This window comes from Pectinophora gossypiella, chromosome 26, assembly GCF_024362695.1.
Source record: "Pectinophora gossypiella chromosome 26, ilPecGoss1.1, whole genome shotgun sequence".
Taxonomy (NCBI): domain Eukaryota; kingdom Metazoa; phylum Arthropoda; class Insecta; order Lepidoptera; family Gelechiidae; genus Pectinophora; species Pectinophora gossypiella.
Genome location: NC_065429.1, coordinates 1,090,946 through 1,109,067, shown reverse-complemented (window position 1 = coordinate 1,109,067; position 18,122 = coordinate 1,090,946). Strand labels below are relative to the sequence as shown.

The window sequence follows — 18,122 nt, the reverse complement described above, 5'->3', positions numbered from 1 at the left end:
TGTGTAAAAAAGATACAAGTAGACTTACATGCAAAGCAGAAATCCAATCGGGATTCATCTTGGAGCTGAGAGAGAACATGATCTCCAGGGAGAAAGGATCCATGATCAGGATCTCTGCGTAGTAGCCGTTGCAGAACAGCCGTAGGTCCTCGCTGTTGCACATGTGGTAAGCCTGGAAGAAGAAAAAGAAACAAAAAAATATTGGGTATCGGGTATCGACGGGTAGTAGGCGCTAAGTTGACATTGTTCCTCCCCCCGCAAACCCTTTCACTTCTACTTTCACATCTCAGTGAAATAGATAGATAGATAGATTCTTTATTTGCCATAAACGCAGTGTGACGAATGTTACAAAAAATATAAAAAATACCGTGCATTTAAATTACATAAATCATGCACAATTTATAAAATTTTAAATATAAAAGTGTCAATTCATACAATGGACCTATAATGAAATTAATTGATGTATAGATTTAAATAGATGTCATTAAATTAATTCACATAAACCAAATTCAAATTAATAAAAGTCAATAAAAAATATAAAAAAAAATAGACGTTGATATTTTACTCCGATTCTACATTTTATTTCTAATAATACAATACAAATACACTTTATTGCACCAAAATAAAAAAAAATAATTACAAAAAACTCTTTAACTAAGCACATGGCAAATGGCGGCCTATGGTATGGTGGTATACTACTAAGTCGTAATTCCTCAAGAACAAAAATAAATGCGTGAGTGGGTTACCAACCCGCAGTGGAGCAGCGTGATGGAGTATGCTCCATACCCCCTGCCCAGCAGTGGGACTTGTATAGGCTGTTTATGTTATGTTATTTAATAAGTGTGGTAGCCCAGTTGGTAAAACGCTTGCCTCTCACTTTGAGGTCGCAGGTTCGAATCCAGCGCAGGCTGTTTTCGAATTCATGTTTGGATCATAAATGACTGTCACGTGCTCAGCGGTGAAGGAAAACATCGTGAGGAAACCCACATTCCCGAGAAATACGTTTTCGGAGGTGTGACCTAACCTGTATTGGGCTGGTTTTCCCTTCGCGGGTTGGAAGGTCAGACAGGCAGTCGCTTCTGTAAAAAACTGGACCTGTCAAATCTTCAGATTAGGTAAGCGGACCCTGTGAGAAACGGGATGATGTTTTATGTTTGAGTACCTAGATAGCCTTGAGTACAGCAGTTATTGACTGCACCTCGAAATAAATTAAAAAGATCACAAACCATCTGATAAAGACTTTTAAGTCGATGGCAGATCGCAGTGTAGTGAAAAAAAAATGTATGAGTAGAACAGTTGTTGTGTTGTTGTTAATGGCCTGATGCTATTATACGCCCCCCCGGCGGCGGGGGGGGGGGGGGGGGTTAGACAAAGGTATACAGGGTGTACATCCAAACAAACATCCCTAAAAAAGTAGCATGGCCGCCTATTGTACTAATTCTATTTCTAATTTTCTCTTTTGTTTTGTATTTTGTTTTTTTGCTGTTTGTGCAATAAAGTATTTGTTATGTTATGGAGGAAAATCAGGAAATTGTAACACCGACAAGAGCGTGGCTCTTAAATTGATGATGATGAGTGACATCGTAACTTATACTGAGGGGGATGATTCAGACCATGATTCTGAGTTGATATCAAGCAAAAAAAAATGGGCATATGGACAGAATGCTTGGCTTTTTGCGCGAAGATTTAAAATGAAATCAAATCATTTATTTTGCAAAATAAACAGTCACAAACCATGCAAAAATAGTTTCAGTAGGTACATAAATCAAAAGGTAGGTAATTCACTGTTTGTTTTTTCTATAATTATTTTTATATGTTTTGTTTTTTGTGTGATAGTTTACCTTTTAATTTTACAATTGTATTTTTTATAGTGTTTTTCATATTATTTATAGGCTTACTTTTCTTTTTGATTACTGATTAATTATTGACTAATGTATTTAATTACTATTACTTGTAAATCTTTTACTAAAATTACAATCTACTCTGAACCGGCGTGCGTGTATGAAGCGATTGATGAATGTGGAGGAAGCACGAGAAGTGTGTCAGGATCGAAGCAAATGGAATTCTATAGTCTCTGCTTACCCCTGTGGGAAATAGGAGTGAGTTTATGTATGTATGTAAACATACAAAATTGCCTTGCAAATATAAAAACATTGGACGTGGGTAATTATTTTTTTACGAAATGGCAACGCAGGGTGGGATGACGTCAGCTGGGCTAACCTTGAAACCAGCTGTCACTTTTGAGCATACCTAGTTTTCTTATGCCACACGTTAACGCTACCTGAACGTCAAAAGTCAAGTAGCAGTCGAAAATTTACTAATAATGATTATTCTATTTAAGCACTTCAATAATAGAAATTTCGATACGTATATTAACAACAGCGACTCTTCTAAAGCGCGTTCTAATTTTGTACAGCGACATCTAGTAGCACAATGGCGAAACTATTTTAGTAGTAGTTGCTTCAATCGGAGTGATATTTTTTTTTGACGTGACTTATTGTAGATTTGCCGCAGATGGTATTAACTACTTGGCCGGACAAATGGGGAGCGCTGAAGGCTCTCACTCAGTACAACGTTTAAGACAACATGCCTGAGGGTGCCCATTTGGGCGCGAACCTCGGCTCAGGGTGTCGTCGGGGTCGGTATCGGGGAATCGAAGTGATAGAATAAGGAATAATAAATACTACGTATAGAACGGCAACTCTCCGCTCCCCACCAGCGGCTGAGCTAGCTTTACCTCACCCCCTGGGTCTTACTTTAGTCTTCAATCGTATGGCGTCAGACGTCACACACACAGATGCGCGTGTACGATACCGTCAATGTGTAGTGTCTGTGTAAAACGAGGTGTTTTGTATGAAGTGTCCGTCCTACAATTCCTCTTATGATTTAGCCACAGCCATTTTCATCTAAGAAAGCAATATTGCAATTTGACATTTGCGCATATAAAAGTAAGTGCGCTATGCAAACAAATGTCAAATAGCAATATTGCTTTCTTAGATGAATTGCTTCGATGTGGCCATTTTAACCCACCTGATGGCATAAGCTCACGACTACATCCCAACTGGGGTAGTCCAGTGGTTGAGCGTTGGGTTACGATCCGGAGATCCCGGGTTCGAATCCCGGTGGGGACACATCACAAAAATCTCTGCGATCGCTAGTTTGATTACGACGTTACAGACTGATCACCCGAATGTCCGAAAGTATGATGACCCGTGCCTCAGAAAGCACGTTAAGCCGTTGGTCCTGGTTACTACTTACTGATGTAAGTACGTAGTCGTTACATGAGCTATGTCAGGGGTAAAATTCTATTTTTATAAAATTTTGAATTTAATATCAAGTACTTGAATAATAAGCCACTTGTATGCTACCAATCCGCACTGGGCCCGCGTGGTGGTTTAAGGCCCGATCTCCCTATCCATCTATAGGGAAGGCCCGTGCCCCAGCAGTGGGGACGTTAATGGGCTGATGATGATGATGATGTATGCTGAATACAGAGATTGAATAATTTTATGTAACATCATTTTGTACACCTGTATTCACAAATAAAGATTTTGATTTGATTTGATAGTAAGATATAAATTTATTTATTGTAAAAAAAAAAAAGTTTATTTCTTTATCTTAGTTGTTTTAACTTTGTAATTATTAAAATTATTATAATACAACTACCCCCTACCTCCGGTTCCTCCGGTTGATTGAGGGGAGGCCTGTGCCCAGCAGTGGGACGTATATAGGCAGTTTATGTAATACAAATACAAATTAAATTATTATTTGATTTGATTGATATTTCCAATCCTGCGGGATTTCGAATTTGTGATCTTCTTCTTATCGTGTAGATTGTGAGGTAGAATACCAGCCTCACTCATCAACCCTGGTGTCAGGGTTATGATTGAGCCGCCAAAGGCCCCTGACATGGCCGGTGTAACGATTACTCACTTCCATCAGTAAATAGTAACCGGGACCAACGGCTTAACGTGCGTTCCGAATTTGCGACATCGAGTCCGGATTGCATACCATAGTTCTTACCTGTATATTGGTGTGAACCTGTGACAACTTGACACTCTCCCTGCACTTGCCGTCCACAAGATCCCACGTGCACATCTCACCGGCTTCTGACGAGCTCACTATGTAGTTGTTGTCCTAAAAATAAATAAAAAAATCTGTATGGTACTGTGTTTTGGCGTCAGCAAACCCTCTCTGTCGAAAGCCACAATACCATGGCCCCGATTCCTGCAGACACCTCCTAATTTTACTTTAAGTTATACCTGTCATTTTCTTATCCGCCGAAATGGAAAGGGACGGATGATTGACAGCTCTTAATTTTAGGAAGAATGAGTAAATGAATTAATAACCCGGGCGAATCAAAAAGGTATCTCGCTGGTATGCAAACCGTTTGACGTGTGTCGGGTTATTGGCCAATGTAAAATTTTTAGACGGTTGTTTTAGATTTGTGCTTAAAATTGACGTGTGTTCCATAAATTTTATGCTTGTCGATTACCCGTCCCTTTCCTTTTCGACGGATAGGAAAATGACAGATATAACTTAGAATAAAATTAGATGGTGTCTACAGGAATTAGCACCAATACCTGTATAATAGATGCCCTGGACAGACAGGTGACTGGCGCGGTGTGCCCGACGAGGAGGCACCGCGGAGTCATCTTCAGCGTCTCCGGATGCACCTGCCAGATGCAGATCTGACCGTCATAGCAGCCAGTGACCAAAGTCTTCTGGTCTCGAGACAGGTAGATCGAAGATATGCAGTGGGTCGGTGCGTGCTTGCCCCATAGTACCACGGGGACGATTAGGTTCGTGCCAGGCATTGTGAGGACCTGGAATTAGCATTTGTTTTTAAAGAAGACTTGGTCATTTCTGCCCCAGGCCCGGCGCGAAAGAAACTTATCTCATAATTCAAATTTAAAAATATATTTATTCAGTAGGTAACATAGTTACACTTTGAATCGTCAATTTTACATAACGAACGTCTCATCCGCCTAAAACTACTGCAGCTTCTCACAACCTGTATAGCCGGGGAAAAGAAGCTGCAAGAAAAACCTCGGCACAAGGCCCTAGACGTTCTTTAAAAAAAATAAAAAAATAAAAATAAAATATTGGTATACAATTGAGTAATTTAGCTGCCTAATATCAGTTCTCAGACAGTTAATCCCATGCATGAATGCAAAAAGAAAACAATAAAATCCATTATTACCAGTAAAAAACATACAAATCATTTAAAAAAAGATATGTTTAAAAATGCCAAGTCAAAATAAAAAAACAATGCAATGAAAAATGATAGATTGTTTCAATTATAGATTGTAACTTCTAAAATAAAAAAATTGAAAGAAATATTTTGTTTTGATGATATACCTTATTCATAATTATATTTTTTACATTATTTTGAGTTAGGTGTCATTATAATTGCTAGAGAATAAAAAAAGAGAATTTTTCAGATATTTTACGTAAATTGAAACGTTGTTTTTTTCGAACTTTAGCATTTAAAACATAACTTAATAAATGATTTGTATGTGTTTTATCTGGTAATAATGGATTTTAATGTTTGTTTAATAAAAAAAATAATAAACCAAAAAATAAAAGAAAAAATAAAATGTTGCGCCTTTACAAAAACACTAGGCAAATTCAGTATGTTCACCAAATATTTCAGCGATGCGGACTTTTTAGATTTACTTTACCTAATTTTACGAAAATTATGGGATAAGTTTCATTCGCGCCGGGCCTGGGTTAATTTTGGCAGTGACCAGTCTCTTTTTCTGTGTAAATAATGTCGTAAATTGCGTAAGAAAATATATTTTTTTTTTTGTAATAGCATCTTGCGATCAGTCTCATAAGCAGATGAGTTGGGTTTATACGGCATGGTGGACTGTACTCCCAGGGAAGTCAGTCCTTTCTTTGAAGTAGTCATTCGGCCTGACTGTCCTTATCGAAAATGTCTTGTTTTTTTTTCTGGAATAGTTAGTTGCCCCACAAGCTGATTTTCTTTTGTTTGGACTGGGTTCCATGATTGTGAAGAAAATAAAATAAATTAAATAAAATACCTATCATCATCATCATCAGCCTATTAACGTCCCCACTGCTGGGGCACGGGCCTTCCCTATGGATGGATAGGGAGATCGGGCCTTAAACCATCACGCGGGCCCAGTGCGGATTGATGGTTATTAACGACTGCTAATGCAGCCGGGACCAACGGCTTTTTTTTTTTGTGGTCACCCATCCTATCACCGGCCTTTGCGAAAGTTGCTTTACTTCAACAATCGCAGACCGAGCGCGTTAACCGTTGCGCCACCGAGCTCCTCGGAAAAAAAAAAATAAAAAAAAAAAAAAAAAAAAACATACCTATATCAGTTACTAATTTATTACAATATTATATACTAGCTTTTGCCCGCAGATTCGCTTGCGTTAAATTCGAACAGGAATTGCCCCAGTGGAGGGCAGAGAAGGTGACTCTGTCCCCCCTGGGGCCGGATTAATGGTCTTGTATGGAACCAAAACCCTATTAATTAAAATAATTTGTATGCGTACATATTTATACGTATGTCTATCCATATTAAATTCGGGGTAACATGGTTCCCTTTTCCAAATGTACCAATTTTTAGCTTATTACCTAAAAAACTGCGTAAATTCCCATGTAAAATTTCACCCCTTCTTGATGAAGGAGTTGACAAAGAGAGGGAAGGCCAAATTTTATTAATTATTGCAAAATAATAAAATATTTATTCTTTAAATAGCACTTTTTGAATATTGAAATTTAAATTATATATTATGTAACTAGCTGTAAAACTACTACCACATTGGAATCTGTAACGCTGAGGGAAAGACGTGGCCAGAAACCTCCCAGCACAGGACCCTACTCCTACTGTTTCATGTTTTCCTTCCTTTTGCATATAGGCTACTTGACAACCTAGTCAAATGAGATACTTTTTACGAAACATCAAAGAACATTTTTTTTGGAGTTCATATGGAAATACTGTCCTGTGACGTCATAAATAAAAGCGGTCAAACGTCGTACTCATTGTTACTTAATTCATAAATAACATTCGAAAATAACTGGAAAAGTAAAATGAGATTGATTTTTGATCATCTTAGACTGGCTTCTATTTCTAGATTAGCATTTTATGTTTTATCTATGACCCAGTCAAATACCCTATTATCCACAATAGACTTGTTGTCCACCCCCTAAAGAATACTTAGCAAGAAAAAACAAGGATAATTTTTCAATTATCTACCATAATAGTATCAAAGATAAAGATACATTTTGAGCAATTACATATTGATTTATTACATAATTTTCTTGTGTAGCTCATTACATTGAATGTAATAGTGGAATAATAGTCCACTATACCATGTCATATGTTTGTTTGCATAACAAAAAGATAAAACATGATGTTAGATGGAAGACAATTAATAACAAGGACATATTGATTTATTTACTAACCTCTTTATTTTAAAGAATTGAAATAGACTTCACACAACAGCTTCACCTTTTAAGCACCCATCGATACTGAAAAGAACACCATAAATATGAAAATCCTTCTTTTAATTTCCAGTAAAATAAATACGCGATAATTCTGCTATCAGCCACAACTGACAGCTGATTGACATTGACAGATTAGGTAGTTTTCTATGTTGGCAGCATTGCTAACTTTCGTTTAAAAACAAAGTTTAAAAATAAGTTTCTAGACTGCTTAGAATAACAATGCAGCTTGTTTTAATTAAAAAATAACGTTATCTAACGAAGTTATTTGATGATTTTGTAAATAAGATCGTATAGGTACGTATGTAAACAAGAATACCAAGAAGTCTTATTCCGATTTTAAACTTCGAAATGTCAGTAGCAGGTGATAGAGCTGTCAAAATACGTTATGAATTTCATGATCTTTCTATAAAAAGTTATAGTTTTTCAAAACTATTGTCGTACATAATACTTATATTATTTTTATTTTTTAATAATAATGTCTACGAAAAAGCACGAGTCTGTTATAAAAGTGAAATCCAAAGGTAAGATTTATAATTCTACTTTTTATTAGGTGGTTTTCGATGTGTTGCCAATGTCTCGATGAAAAAGTTCTGCGCATAACCATTGCGCGGAACTTTCTACCTAAATCATTATTATCATCATAATTAACAAACGTCCTTCCTTAATCGGAAATCGGAGGCTTCTCTAACGTTATTTTGAGGTATATTGGTTGATTTTAGGTCAAGTAGTCAAAGAAGCGAAAGACGACAAGACAGGCTTGACGGAAATGGCGGGAAAGATAGAGGAAACAGACGAAATGAAGCTGAAAATGTTGGCAGCAGTGGGTAAACCGGAACCGGAAGACCTCTTGTATCCACCTGAGTTGAATGCTCATTTGCTTGAGCAGTTAAAGGTAGTCAAACTTTGATGATTGTTTTTTATGCGTACAGTTACTGAAAGAATGTCTTAAAAATACTTAAACCATACCACTTCTGCCCCCATAGCATGGAGCCCGCACAACACGCGCGACATGTGTATGTGTATTAGCAATTTGTTTCCGATTTTACAGCTGAAAACTAACTTGCCTTCTAAGACATCCCTTGAATCATTTGCAATGACATATTGTAGGTATTTTGAATTCTGATCATAACTAGATCTGAAACAAGACAATGAAAGATACTATATATATTATGTATGTTATCCATGAAATTAGAAATCGAAATGTTTTATTGTTTTATATAGAATGTTCAACGAAGGAAAATCTTAACAGCGCCATCTAAATTATTTTTGGGGAACGTAGCCTGGAAAGTCCCACGTTAAAAAAAGAAAGAAAGAAACATTTAATACTCCCGGACACCACAGACACAGACAGATAGGTACATTACATTCAAATCAAATCACAAAAAAAGAACACTAAGATCAAAAATGATTAACAAGAAAAGAAAAACAAATCAAAACCATACCATAATCTAGTTATATTTATTACAGGTGATGACAGCTGAGAACACTCAACTTAGAAAAATGCTGTTCACCAAAGACCAACAGCTGAAAGAACTAAACAAAACCGTAGCGGACCTCAACAACAGAATACGCGACATTATAACCAGTTCCGGTCCAACTGTTTCGTCGAAATCGGCGGGAATTATTAGCGCGAAAATAACAGAATTGTGCAAACAGAACCGCCATCTTGTCGCAGAAGTTGAGGGTTATAAAACTAAAAACGCAGCTTTGGAGCGAAAGATAATGCAAATAGAATTGTTAAACCAAGAACATGAAAAACTAGACATTTGCGTTTGCCACGAAAATCCACCTGACGTGGTAACTCCTGACGAATTAAAAGAGTTAAATATGAAACTTGCTGCGGTCAACAAACGCTTGTGTGATAGTAAGAAGAAGAATTTGGAATTGAAGAATGAGATTATAGCCGCGACGAGAATTCTTCAGCAGGAGTTGGGCGATAAATTCACGAGTTTGAAAGAGCTGCAGAATGATGTCATAGGATGGAAGGGGAGAGCGGAGAAGATAGTGTTGCTGCAAGCGAAAATTAACGACTTAGAGGAGAAGCTGAATTTGAAACAGAAGGAGGCAGATCCGAAGAAAATGGATCAGGGACAGGTGCAGTATCAATCAATCTCCTTTTTGAAAATGTATTCTTCTTTTTATTTCACGTAAATGCTGATAATAGGAGGGGCCAATTCATTGTGCCAGACCACCCAAAGGTTTCAAATTTGTCCTAATTAATATTTACACGAGTCAACAGCCGGGACTGCCGTTCTACATACATTCCGAAACAAAATAAAAGTTAACCTGTTATTGAATGACTGACTGCATCCGACATTGCTTGATTTGTTGATCTTTGTCAGTACACAAATTCCACAAAGAAAAAAAAGGCTTTAGACTTATAAGACAAGTTAGACAAGACGTTCGGCGTTCGTTCTTTGAGCATATTCAAACTTAAAATCTTTTTAGATAATAAAAGAGATCGAAGCAAAACGCAAGAAGGAGATGGAACAAGCATTGAAAGATTACAAACTTGTCAAAGATGAGAACCATGATCTGAAGAAGAAGCTGGAAGCAGCTAAATGTAGGACGAGGAACCTGGAGTGCGACGCCACGACAATCCGGCAGAAGATGCAGACGTTTATGGAGAAGAGTAACGCTGATGATATGCTGATCAATGAGCAAAGGGTAACCCGTATTCTAAGATGTTAACGGCCTCCGTGATCCAGTGGTTGACGTTGGGCTCACGATCCGGAGGCCCTCAGTTCGAATCCCGGTAGGGACATATCACAAAAAATATTTTGTGGTCCCTAGTTTGGTTAGGACATTACAGGCTGATCACCTGATTGTCCGAAAGTAAGATGATCCGTGGTTCGGAAGGCACGTACTTTCGGACAATCATGTGATCAGCCTGTAATGTCCTAACCAAACTAGACCTCTGGGTCGCGAGCCCAATGCTCAACCACTGGACCACGGACGCCGTCCCTGCTCAATAGCCTAACCAGAACTCATCTAGTAGATAGTTGTGTAATAATATCAACCCTCTGTGGTTGGCATCGCTCCTGGCTACTAAGTTCGCGTCTCACCTGGCGCCCAACGTGGGGCCCAACGGTAGTAGTGCTGTGCTATCAGGTACTTATCCGGTAGATAAGTTATCAAACATATTACTAGTGAACATTCTATCAAAGTAGTAATAAATGAACTCTGCGGTCTAAAAATCTTATAGGACTAATCAAGTTAGTTGATTTGGTACCGTTCATCGGATAGCACCTTAAGCCATTGGTACTAACTTTCTTTGAACACGTTGATATCCTGTTCCGGCCAAGTACTAAGCGAAAAGGTTGAAGACGTTAATATTTTTATTTATTTATTTATCCATGCTGCAGAACCATCTTTACAAGACAGATCCCAACACAACAGTTCATCAGAAATATACCTTACTTATATACAAATTCCAAAGTAAGAACAGTTAATTCTGTATTAGATAGCATGAGACATACAACGCGACCCCTTGGAACTTGGACAGGCCACAAACAAATATATACGTCCTTTCAACGATCCCATTAAGTGTGTGGAGTGTATCAGTCATTTTCTGATTTACAGAATCAAATCAAAGCTCTAGAGTTGTATTACCAAGACATTCTAAAAGAGAATACCATCAAAATTAACAAGATGCATAATGAAATTATAGAATATCAGAAGCTGAACAAAAATATTGAGTCTAAAGTAGATGCCCTCAGAAAACAGGCGACGGAAAAAGCCGCTAAAATTGAAGAGCTGAGGGCTCAACTGCTTAGGTAAGTATGTTAATAATTAGGGTAAAATATTAACCATATTTGCTATGCGGGCAGCGCAGGACCGATCGTCGTGGAGATCATTGGGGGAGGCCTATGCCTAGCAGTGGGCGTCGTACGGCTGATGATGATGATGATTAACCATAATATAATTCTTACAAAAGTGCAAATACAGTTAAAGCCTCATCTAAATCCACACGGTGGTTCTCGAGATTATTAGACAACACACAGGACAGATTTATTTTTGTCTTCAGTTATTTGATAATGGTTAAAACTCACAAGGATCTCCATTATGTCTGGCCAAGTAGTTAATCTGAGGCAAGCCACACTCCAATAAATCAAGTAAAAAGGCCGAAATAACAATCTATGTAAATGTATTAATGCTACAATAATTATTGTTGATGGAGCAGCTACAAACATAAAGCATTTAAACTAACAGATTGGGTACCTACGCCTTTCTATACATATTAAAATATAATCGATATTTCTAATTAAAGATTTCTTATTATCAGATACGAAGAATGTTCGTTGCAAAGCGTCTTCTTCACCCCAATGAGAACGGCTACAGACAATGAAATACAACGATTGACTGAACTAGTCGTGAAGCAGAACGAAAGAATCGACGCCGAAAGAAATAAATGGGAGGAGTTAGAAGCGTCCCATAGAAAACTCAAAGAAAAGAAAAGAAGATTAGAAAAAAGATTAGCATTGTTGGAAGAGGAATTGAAATTCGTCACGGAATCTAAAAGAGGTTCGCGAGCGTCAAAATCTTCGTTGCCAAAGGAACACCATGAATTTAGCATGCCTATGAAGGATCCGTCAGTTACGAAGAAAAAATCACAATCAGTAGCCACTATAGCTGAGAAACCAAGCGAAAGTACGACGACAGAATCCCAACAGGATAGTTATGAATATCTAGATAAAGACGAGCTTAGATACAAACTAGAATTAACTGATGAAAAGCTCAAGATTTTGGAAGACAAGTTAAAAATGGTGGAGGAAGAGAAACAAGAAGATTATATTCACCTGACCGAGATGATTCAGAATTCAAAGCAGTTGTTCAACGAAGCTCTGATGGTGTTGCAAAAGGAGAAATGTATTTGTAACTAATTAGATTGTTATTTATAAATGTATTTTACTTTTTTATTTATTTAATAAATTATGTGCTTACTCTTAATTCGTATTTTGTCTAAGAACTTCAATGCCAAATGGTTGATGAACCACTTATGTTTATGAAAGTAATACTCTCCAACTCCCACAAGGAAGTAGGGTATATCAGTATGAAGATGGTGATGGGAATGGTTTTATCAAAAGACGAGAGTATCAAATAAATTAAGACCTAAATCCAAATGCAGTAATACTTTAGTTTGTACACATTACACAACACACCAGCAACGGTTAATATTGTACAGCGACATCTAGTGGCACATTACTGGAACTAGTATTAATTTAGTGCACTTATCGGTTTGGTAGTAAAAATTAACATAGGCTAACTAAATTTAATGTGCACTCTAAGGTCTTCGACAATAAAGAAGCCAAAAACAATTGATTAATTGTAAATGAAGAAAAAATAATGTGAGGAAAAAGACAAAAGTAGTTGTTGGTAGAAATATGTTTGATGAATAGTAGGAAATATTTTAATGTATGGCAATACCAAACGCCGCCATTTGTCATTTTTTGGCATGCGCGTTCGGGTAAGCGACGATTTTCGTGCTCGGGAGTGTTTTCCAAATAAGTGAAATCAAAACTTTGTTTGTGACTCGTGTAAACTTGTGTTGCTCTGTAAAAAAGCAGTGTGAAAGTTTATTTTCAGTGTTGTGTGTGAAAAATCGTCACGATGAATAAAACTTGCGCTCGTTGTGAAAAAACTGTTTATCCAACTGAGGAGCTCAAATGTTTGGACAAGGTAATTTTCTCTCGCATTCTTCAATAAAACTATTCATTTTCGCGCTTCGCCACCTTCGAATTTACGTTCACATTTTTCGTTTAAATTTTCGTTCGATTTATTCACGAATAAATAGTCGTGCTCCAAATAAAATACCTTTTGTTAACCTTTTCATTGCTCCGGCATCATTTCACACAGCCGGACGGTGACTCATAATAAATTTATTAAATTGGCGCTGATATCACAAGTAGTCGCCCAGTTGCTGTACTTTGTCGACCTTTTACCTAATTAAGTCTTCTTAGTTCGACCTTGTATCATATCGATTGTATTCAAATGCAATCTCACGGTTCAGGGTTGTATGCAGTAGCACCTATGCCTTTGCCTTAGATTTTAAGTTTTTAAATTAGGTTCTTTATGAGGTCAATCTTGAGGGAAAACTTGAAGGAAATATTGAGTCAACATTTAAAAACTATTTTTCGAAATGATGTCAGCTTTTCTTCTAGTTTTAACAGATGGGCTGGTAGAGGAAAAGAATGGAGAATGCATTCAGCTACATGCTGATCAGACTAATCCTCATTCAGCTTCTATACTTAACCGGAAGCAAATATAAAACAGAATGTATTCAACTGCTTATCTTCCTGGGCATGTCGTAAAATCCGACAGAGGGATTGTGTCCTTTCTAACATGGTGGACAATTGTTATGGGCGATAGGCTGATCCCTTGTCATCATAAGGTTCATCATAACCATCTTAGGACTTCATATCAACAGTGCCTGCACATTGTCTTTGATTACTTGTAGCTCTGTCTACCCCATTAGGGATTACAGGCGTGAGTTTATGTATTATATTGTATGTACTAATCAAATCTTCTTTGCATGTCATTTGAGAAAGATTTTAAAGCTTCATTTCCAAAGTAGCTGCATGTTGTTTCTTGGTCTTGTGGATCTGCCTACCCCAATAGGCATTTCGGGCGTGAGTTGATTATATATGTATATTAATGGCACGCCACTGTAAAGTTTAAGTGTATCAAACACACAAGTTGATTACCTGTATGATAAGCTGCAAAAGTCCAATCAGTTTCTTGCAAAGTAATAATTTTTTTGAAAATTAACTGGTTGCATTCTTCCTTCTATTGTTTGGGTTGTGAGGTTGAGTACCAATCTCATCAAACCCTGGTGTCAAGGTTACTATTGAGCCACCAAAGGTCCCTCACATGGCTCATGTAATGATTACTTACTTATATCAGTAAGCAGTGACTAACTGGTTGCACTTAATACCTCCTGGTTACATGTCAAGTTACATGTAAGGGGCAATGTATACGTTTTTACAATAAGATTCCCATTGACATTCAGAATTTGCCTTTCAACTGCTTTAAGACAGTAGTTAAACAAAAACTTTCCAAAAAAGGTTATTATAAAGTTAGTGATTATTTAGAAGATATGAATGCATGGGATTAACTGTCTGAGAACTGATATTAGGCAGCTAAATTACTCAATTGTATATCAATATTTTATGTTTATTTTTATTTTTTTAAAGAACGTCTAGGGCCCTGTGCCGAGGTTTTTCTTGCAGCTTCTTTTCCCCGGCTATACAGGTTGTGAGAAGCTGCAGTAGTTTTAGGCGGATGAGACGTTCGTTATGTAAAAATTGACGATTCAAAGTGTAACTATGTTACCTACTGAATAAAGATATTTTTGAATTTGAATTTGTCGTTTCTGTAATAGACCAGAAACACCTACAAAAACATAAATTTTATAATTATAACAACTAATGGTTCATAATTTCACCACTGTTTACAAATAATTCACTGAGCTCAGTGACTGCACTTTTGCTCTTTGATTGTACAGTCATGAGCCATTTTTTTTATTATTTTTAACGAGGTTTGAACACCCTGAGTGATCATACCAGCCTCAAAGGTGCTTTCGTGTACCTATCCCTTAGGCAAAGAATTGGTCAACCAGATAATATAAATTAAAAGCCATGTAAAAATATTCTTAATTAGGTATATAATACGTAGAACCCTTGCCCATTGATACGGGTGATGACCTCAACGGTTGCAGAGGTGAAGATGGGAGCCATTGGTACGGCAATCCAGGACGGAAGGGGCAAGTCACAGGGACTGTAACCTGGAACCTGACAGAGGGCAGCAGTAACTGTCAGTACTATTCAAAGGCGGAGGACAGGAGTCCTAGTACGGCTTTGAAATAGTCTACTCTGGGCGCAATTCCACTCGCGTCAGACAGAGTACTGCGGAAGGCAAGAGGGAAACCACTGCCCTATTTTTCCCTAAAAAAAGTAACATGGAAATGCTGCACCGACAAGAGCGTGGCTCTTAAATTAGTGATGATGAGGTATATAATGCCAGCAACACCTCTGTCCACCTCATTAGCGATTACAGGCGTGATGTTTATGTATTTCTCAGAAGCTTAATAGGTATTTCAGTAATGTTATCACATCTTATCAGACTGTTTGCCAATGGCACAACATGATATTTTGATAATATGATAATGTTGATAAGAAACAAATTAGTGGCAAAAGAGATCAAAATCGTCCCCTTATAGTGAAAACCATAAATATAAATATATTTTATTGGTGGACCGGTACGACTCGCTACTGCTGAACCGCTGGGTGCGATTGCACACTGTAACATAGCTTCTTCTTCTATCGTATGGGTTGTGAGGTGATAACTAACCCCATCATCCCTGGTGTCAGGGTTATTATTGAGCCGCCATTGGCCCCTGACATGACTCATGTTACGACTACGTGCTTACCAGTAAGAAGTATCCGGGACCAACGGCTTAACGTGCCTTCCGAAGCACGGATCATCTTACTTTTTGGACAATCAGGTGATCAGCCTGTAATGTCCTAACCAAACTAGGGATCACAAAGTGATTTTTGTGATTTGTCCCCACCGGGTATCGAACCCGAGACCTCCGGGATCGTGAGCACATCGCTCAACCACTGGACCACAGAGGCCGTCGCAACATAGCTGCCCGTGGCTTTGGTGATTCGGGCCGGCCTCATGTAGGTTATTTTTATGTTGTCGTCTTTCGACTCTGTTACTAATACTAGGTTAAGCTTTTTGTTAGTAACCCGGCCATGTAGTTAATGCCATCTGTGGCAAATCTACAAAAGTTAGTAACTAAATATGGAATAGTTTCCGAAATAAATATTTAGAATTTGAATTTGAATTGCACCAAAATAAAAGGAAATATTTACAAAAGACTCTGACACACAAGCACCTACTTTTCTTCAATTGTGTGGGTTGTGAGGTGGAGTAAGTAGTCGTTACATGAGCCATTTCAGGGGCCTTTGGCAGCTCAATAGTAACCCTGTCAGGGTTGATGGGGTTGGTATGAGGTTGAGCACCTTTACTGATATGATTTTCTTCAAAAAAGCCTTAATTTCATTTATAGCAAGAGAAGTTTGTCAGGGTCAAAGCAAAAGCAATAGGCTAGATTCCAACTAGTCAAATCAGTTACTGTTTACTAAACGTCAAAACACGAAATTACTATGGAACTTGTATGGAAAGCACACTACTTATAAAAATAAAAAAAAAAACATTTTTTTTTTTTGTCGAAGGAAGCATATTATGGAAACAAGTATGTCAGAATCAAATGGAATTCCATAGTCTGCTTACCCCGATGGGAAATGGGCGTGAGACCACAGAGTAATTTTTGTGATATGTCCCCACCGGGAATCGAACCCAGGACCTCCGGTACGTGAGCCCAACGCTCAACCACTGGACCACATAGGACAAATAAAAACATCCAGAGTGCCAAAACTCACTGAATTTAATTTAAATTCGTACAAAACAGTAGGATACAATAGTTCAATGCAGTACAAAAAAATCGGAAGTGACGCGACAAATGTTGCCATAGTAATAAAAATAAAAATTTCATGTTGGGGTTGCCAATGCGGCACATTATACTAACTTAATTAACCACATTTCATTATTATAATGTTGCAAGTTTATTTAATTGTTCTTTGTAATGTGTAGTGTTGGGACATGCGTTACATCACTAATTATATTTGTAATTGTTGCCTAGACATTTTTTTGTTCATGCAAATAGTAAGTAATAGATTTAATTATTACTTAATAGGCTTCACAACCTGGTCAATTGCGTTACTACTTACGACACGTCAAAACGAAAGCTTTCTTCGGAGTATGCATGGAAATTATAACATCATCATCATCAGCCCATTAACGTCCCCACTGCTGGGGCACGGGCCTTCCCTATGGATGGATAGGGAGATCGGGCCTTAAACCATCACGCGGGCCCAGTGCGGATTGATGGTCATTAACGAATGCTAATGCAGCCGGGGCCAACGACTTAACGTGCCTTCCGAAGCACGGAGGAGCTCGAGATGAAACCTTTTTTTTGTGGTCACCCATCCTATGACCGGCCTTTGCGAAAGTTGCTTAACTTCAACAACCGCAGACCGAGCGCACTGCGCCACCGAACTCCTCACCTACCTAGGTCTTGTAATGTAATACTAACAAATTGCGCCGTTCTATTTTCTAGGTTCAATCTACACCATTGGACTATTCACCGATTATTTAAATTTAAGTGATCAAAATTCTATTTTAATGTTTAATTTCTTTAGAACCCTGACGTTGACATAAAGAAGAAAAAGTTTTTGTATGGAAATACTGTCCTGTGACGTCAGCAATAAAAGCGGTCAAGCGTCGTACTCATTGTTACTTATTCACCCTCCAAGCATTATCCCGTTTTTCACAGGGTACGCTTACCTAATCTGAAGATTTGACAGGTCCGGTTTTTCACTGAAGCGCCTGCCTGTCTGACCTTCCAACCCGAAGGGAAAACCAGCCTAATACAGGTTAGGTCACATACCTCCGAAAATGCATTTCTTGGGAATGTGTGTTTCATAAATTTAATGCTTGTCGATTACCCGTCCCTTTCCTTTTTGGGGGATAAGAAAATGACGGGTATAACTTAAAATTAATATGTGTGCAA

General features: G+C 37.8%; 3 protein-coding genes across 3 annotated transcripts in view; 2 read left to right on the top strand and 1 right to left on the bottom strand.

The window, feature by feature from the left end:
- Positions 1-7,597, bottom strand: part of LOC126378284 (WD repeat-containing protein 7) — a 117,227-nt gene extending 109,630 nt beyond the window's left edge. Inside the window, exons 1-4 of the mRNA XM_050026477.1 lie at positions 7,445-7,597; positions 4,584-4,826; positions 4,024-4,137; positions 29-172 (exon numbers count right to left, since the gene is read on the bottom strand). Coding sequence (XP_049882434.1) covers positions 29-172; positions 4,024-4,137; positions 4,584-4,817 — 492 coding nt within the window. The 5' untranslated portion in view covers positions 4,818-4,826; positions 7,445-7,597. The remainder of the gene's footprint in view (positions 1-28; positions 173-4,023; positions 4,138-4,583; positions 4,827-7,444) is intronic.
- A 364-nt stretch (positions 7,598-7,961) lies between these two features.
- LOC126378283 (coiled-coil domain-containing protein 13-like) lies at positions 7,962-12,369 on the top strand. Its single transcript, XM_050026476.1, has 6 exons — positions 7,962-8,007; positions 8,206-8,378; positions 8,954-9,580; positions 9,935-10,153; positions 11,069-11,262; positions 11,772-12,369. Exons 1-6 carry the CDS (start codon positions 7,962-7,964, stop codon positions 12,367-12,369), a joined length of 1,857 nt encoding a protein of 618 aa, XP_049882433.1.
- A 579-nt stretch (positions 12,370-12,948) lies between these two features.
- Positions 12,949-18,122, top strand: part of LOC126378424 (LIM and SH3 domain protein Lasp) — a 35,725-nt gene continuing 30,551 nt past the window's right edge. The window contains exon 1 of the mRNA XM_050026779.1: positions 12,949-13,165. Coding sequence (XP_049882736.1) covers positions 13,097-13,165 — 69 coding nt within the window. The 5' untranslated portion in view covers positions 12,949-13,096. The remainder of the gene's footprint in view (positions 13,166-18,122) is intronic.

Bases quoted from the DNA above. Each gene is read 5' to 3' on its own strand.
- LOC126378283 (XM_050026476.1), top strand. From the start codon at position 7,962: ATGTCTACGAAAAAGCACGAGTCTGTTATAAAAGTGAAATCCAAAG. The intron at 8,379-8,953 runs GTAGTCAAACTT...TATTTATTACAG, and splicing joins ATTTGCTTGAGCAGTTAAAG to GTGATGACAGCTGAGAACAC. The intron at 10,154-11,068 runs GTAACCCGTATT...TCTGATTTACAG, and splicing joins TGCTGATCAATGAGCAAAGG to AATCAAATCAAAGCTCTAGA.